Source organism: Sinocyclocheilus anshuiensis, unplaced genomic scaffold (assembly GCF_001515605.1).
Source record: "Sinocyclocheilus anshuiensis isolate Anshui unplaced genomic scaffold, SAMN03320099.WGS_v1.1 scaffold1415, whole genome shotgun sequence".
Taxonomy (NCBI): Eukaryota; Metazoa; Chordata; class Actinopteri; order Cypriniformes; family Cyprinidae; genus Sinocyclocheilus; species Sinocyclocheilus anshuiensis.
Genome location: NW_015536595.1, coordinates 376,107 through 380,802, shown reverse-complemented (window position 1 = coordinate 380,802; position 4,696 = coordinate 376,107). Strand labels below are relative to the sequence as shown.

The 4,696-nt window shown below is 37.5% G+C and overlaps 1 protein-coding gene across 1 annotated transcript in view; it reads left to right on the top strand.

Moving 5' to 3' along the window:
- Positions 1 to 2,282: 2,282 nt before the first annotated feature.
- LOC107703680 (adhesion G-protein coupled receptor G2-like) overlaps positions 2,283 to 4,696 on the top strand; it is an 11,256-nt gene continuing 8,842 nt past the window's right edge. Inside the window, exons 1-2 of the mRNA XM_016506404.1 lie at positions 2,283 to 2,417; positions 2,504 to 2,644. Of these exons, the coding sequence (XP_016361890.1) occupies positions 2,283 to 2,417; positions 2,504 to 2,644 (276 nt within the window). The remainder of the gene's footprint in view (positions 2,418 to 2,503; positions 2,645 to 4,696) is intronic.

The following is a 4,696-nucleotide window of genomic DNA, read 5'->3' as shown; positions in this document are numbered from 1 at the left end:
TACGTCAACTCCAGAGCCAACTACAAGTTTCACTTCACATACAACAACTTCAAAGACAACTCCCAGTTTCACATCACATGCAACAATGCATAATCCAACTGCAAGTTTCAAGTCACATACGACAACTGACAATCCAACTACAAGTTTCACATCACATAAGTCAACTGAGCCAACTACAAGTTGCACATCACATATGATAACTCCCAAGCCAACTACAAGTTTAACATCATATATGACAACTTCCAGGCCCACTCTCAGTTTCCCATCACATAAAAAAAAACATAATCCAACTACAAGTTTCACATTACATACGACAACTCCCAAGCCAACTACTAGTTTCACATCACATACGACAACTGACAATCCAGCTACCAGGTTCACATCAAATATGACAACTCTCAATCAAACTTCGAGTTTCACGACAACTGACAATCCAACTACCAGGTCCACATCGCATACGACATCTCCCAATCAAACTTCGAGTTTCACATCGCAATTGGTAACTCCAGAGCCAACTACAAGTTTAACATTACATACGTCAACCCCTGAGCCATCTACCACTTTTACATCACATACGTCAACTTCTATGCCAATTAACAATTTCTCAGCACATACAAAAACTCACAATCCGACTGTAAGTTTCAAGTCACATACGCCAACTCTCGAGCCAACTACCAGTTTCACATCACATACAACAACTGACAATCCAACTACCACTTTTACATCACGTACAACATATCTTGAGCTAACTACAAGTTTCACATCACATACAACAAATCACAATACAAATACAAGTTTCAAGCCACATACGGCAATTTCCAAGCCAACTACCAGTTTCACGTCACATATGGCAACTTCTGAGCAAGCTACAAGTTTCACATCACATACGACAACTCACGAGCCAACTATAAGTTTCACATCACATACAACTCCTGAGCCAACTACTAATTTCACTTCACATACGACAACTGACAATCCAACTACAAGTTTCACACCACATTTGATAATGCCCAAGCCAACTACAAGATTAACATCACATACAACAACTGACAATCCAACTACCACTTTTACATCACGTACGACAAATCTTGAGCTAACTAAAAGTTCCACATCACACACAACAAATCAGAATCCAAATACAAGCTTAACATCACATATGACAACTCATAACAGAATTCCAAGTTTCACATCACATACAACAAATCACAATATAAATACAAGTTTCACGCTACATACGGCAATTTCCAAGCCAACTACCAGTTTCACGTCACATATGGCAACTTCTGAGCCAGCTACAAGTTTCACATCACATACGACAACTCACGAGCCAACTATAAGTTTCACATCACATACAACTCCTGAGCCAACTACAAGTTTTACATCACAAACAACTCCTGAGCCAACTACAAGTTTCACATCACATACGACAACTCACAATCTATCTGCTAGTTTCACATCATATACGACAATTCCTGAGCCAACTACAAGTCTTACATCACATACGGCGACTAAAAATCCAACTATAAGTTTCACATCAGAAACAACAACAGCCGAGCCAACAAGAAGTTTATCATCATATACATCAACTTCTGAGCCAACTTCCAGTTTCACATCACATACAACAACAGCCGAGCCAACAAGTTTATCATCATATACATCAACTCCTGAGCCAACTACAAGTTTTACTTCACATACGACAACTGAGATCCCAACTACCAGTTTCACATCATATACAACAACTCCTGAGCCAACTAGAAGTTTCACATCACATACAACATCTCACAATCCAGCTACCCTTTTCACATTACATACGACAACTTACAATCTAGCTACAAGTTTGAAATCACATACAACAACACCCAAACCAACTACAAATTTTACATCACATACTAGAACTCACAATCCAGCAACAAGTTTCACATCACATATGACATCTCACAATTCATCTACCAGTTTCACATCACAAAAGACAATTTCCGAGTCAGCTACAAGTTTCACATCACATACAACAACTCCCGAGCCAACTACAAGTTTCACATCAACTCCTGAGCGAACAAGTTTCACTTCACATACCACAACTCCAGAGGCAACTAAAAGTTTTATATCACTTAAGACAACTCACAATCGAACTACCAGTTTGATGACATCTCATGTATATACTGATCCCTCAAAGGCATCGTAAGTGTGCAGTTACCAGTGGATATAAAGTCTAAAATCCATTACAGAATATCATGTGATTCAATCCATTTTACAGAAAAGCCTTGGATAATCTGGAACCTAAGATGGAAGAGATGGAAAAAAGCAATAAAAGTAATGCAGCGATTGTCATGGGGGATGTTATTGGTCTTCTTCATGTACAAGCCAAGAACACAGAAACCAAAGACATCAACATATGCTACTCTTCAAATCATACCATGGTAAACTTGATAAAACCTGATAAACCTGAGATGCATTAAAACAGGGTATGATTCCTCAGTTATCATGGCAATTCTTATTTTCACAGGTTGTTGAGAGTCAAAGTGTCCAAAATACAAACTGTTCCTGGTCTATAAAGATTTCCAAGGAGGCTTTTGATAAATCACGTCTTGAAAACAATGGAAGTGCGTTTGTTGGAGTTCTACGGTTCAAAAACATAGGAAACAAGGTATTGTATGCTTCTATGTAGGGCTGAGCAATATAGCCAAAACATTTTAATAATTGTTTTTTTTTTTCATATCAGCCGATATTAATAATTATCACAATAAATGTCAAAATATGCATGAGTAAACATAAGTAAAATTAACATAAGTAAAACCTTTTAGGCCTTTTGTCCTTAAAAAAGTTGCAAGTTCTTGCAAGCAATAAAGTTAAGCAAAATTTATTTGTATGTACTTTAGTATAACTAAATGTATTTGTGACAGACAATAAATTGGCATACTTAAAGTCTGTTAAATTGGAACAACAAATTTTGTACTAAATGCATTTTAGTTGTGCAAAAGCAGTGCTGAAGTTCAACTAAAGTTGTATTAAATATACTTGTTTGTGCTTAAGTGGAACTATTCCAAGTATAATTAAGTACATTTACATTTAGTCATTTTGCAGACACTTTTATCCAAAGCGACTTACAATTGGGGAATACATAAATCTTAAAGAGGCAAACAGTCACAGGAAGTGCTCGCAAAACCAAGTTTCAGGCATTGTTTAAATCAGTACAGGCTAGAAAGGGAAGGAATAAATAAAGAGGAAGACAAAGTTTTTTTTAATTTAGGATGAAGTCAATTAGTGTCGAAAGAGGTGAGTTTTCAGCTGTCGCTTGAAACATGTCAAGGATTCAGCATTCCGGATAGGGGTCGGAAGATCATTCCACCAGCCAGGAATGGTGAACGAGAATGTTCTGGAAATATTATTTTGAGCCTCTCTGTGATGGTACCACGAGGCGTCGCTCACTAGCGGATCCCAGATTTCTGGAGGGGATGTAGACTCGTAATAGTGAGTGGAAGTAGGCGGGTACTGAGCCTGTGGCTGTTCTATATGCAAGCATCAATGTCTTGAACTTGATTCGAGCTGCAACCGGTAGCCAGTGCAAGGAGATAAGGAGAGGTGTAACATGGGCTCTTTTGGGCTCGTTGAAAACCAGTCATGCTGCTGTATTCTGAATCATTTGAAGAGGTTTGATTGTGCTTGATGGAAGTCCAGCCAGAAGAGCATTGCAGTAGTCCAGCCTAGAAATGACAAGGGCCTGGACAAGAAGTTGTGCAGCATGCTCCGTTAGAAAGGGCCTGATCTTTCTGATGTGGTGTAGTGCAAACCAGTGTTCATTTCATCAACGAAGACGAGGATGAAAAATATTCATTAACGAAAATTTTTTCTGTGACTAAAACGAGACATTGACAAGCTAAAACTAATATCTGATGATAAAAACTATGACGAAATTTATGCCGCGTCTTCGTTAACAAGACGAGACAGGACTATAATGTTATTTGAGGACTACCGGACATTCAAAATACATCCTATAGGTTACTGTCTTGTCCTTCAAAATGTGCGTCCCTGTCATTGGATTGCAATCGGATAAGTGGCGTTTGCATATCTAGTCTCAGTATGGCAGCCGCAGTGGATGAATAGACCACCAAAACGCAAACTAGCAATCTGAAACAATGGCCTCAGCACCCGAAGGGGTAGGGATAAGGTGACCAGACGTCCCGTTTTTCCCCGGAGTCACAATTCGTTGTCGATTTACTGAACGTGTGTCAGTATTACATGCATGCCTTCCGTCTTAAAGGGACAGCATTCCTAATTGAGTACCAATCCTTGTCATTAATGTTAACCAACAAAAGATGTTAAATAAATGTACAATGTACACGTTAAGTAAATCTACTGTATCTGAAAAATGAGTTTAATTTGTATCTCTTTCGTATTTGTCTTATTGTGCTTCTTTTTCAAAATGTATAAATTATATATATTATCTATATTATTATGAACAACTATAATTTTTATAAGTTGCTCCCGTTTCACTACTGTTAAAGGGATAGTTCACCCAAAAATGAAAATTGTCATCATTTATTCAAGTTTTTCCAAATTCAATCCTTGATTCAAATTTCTCATAAGCTTAATTGATTTGGTCTAAAGAGAGAAGAATTAATTACTATTTTTGTTTGAAGACTACATATAAAATAGCTACCAAAATAAATGTTGGTAACTGCAGTTTGACTAAAAGTAA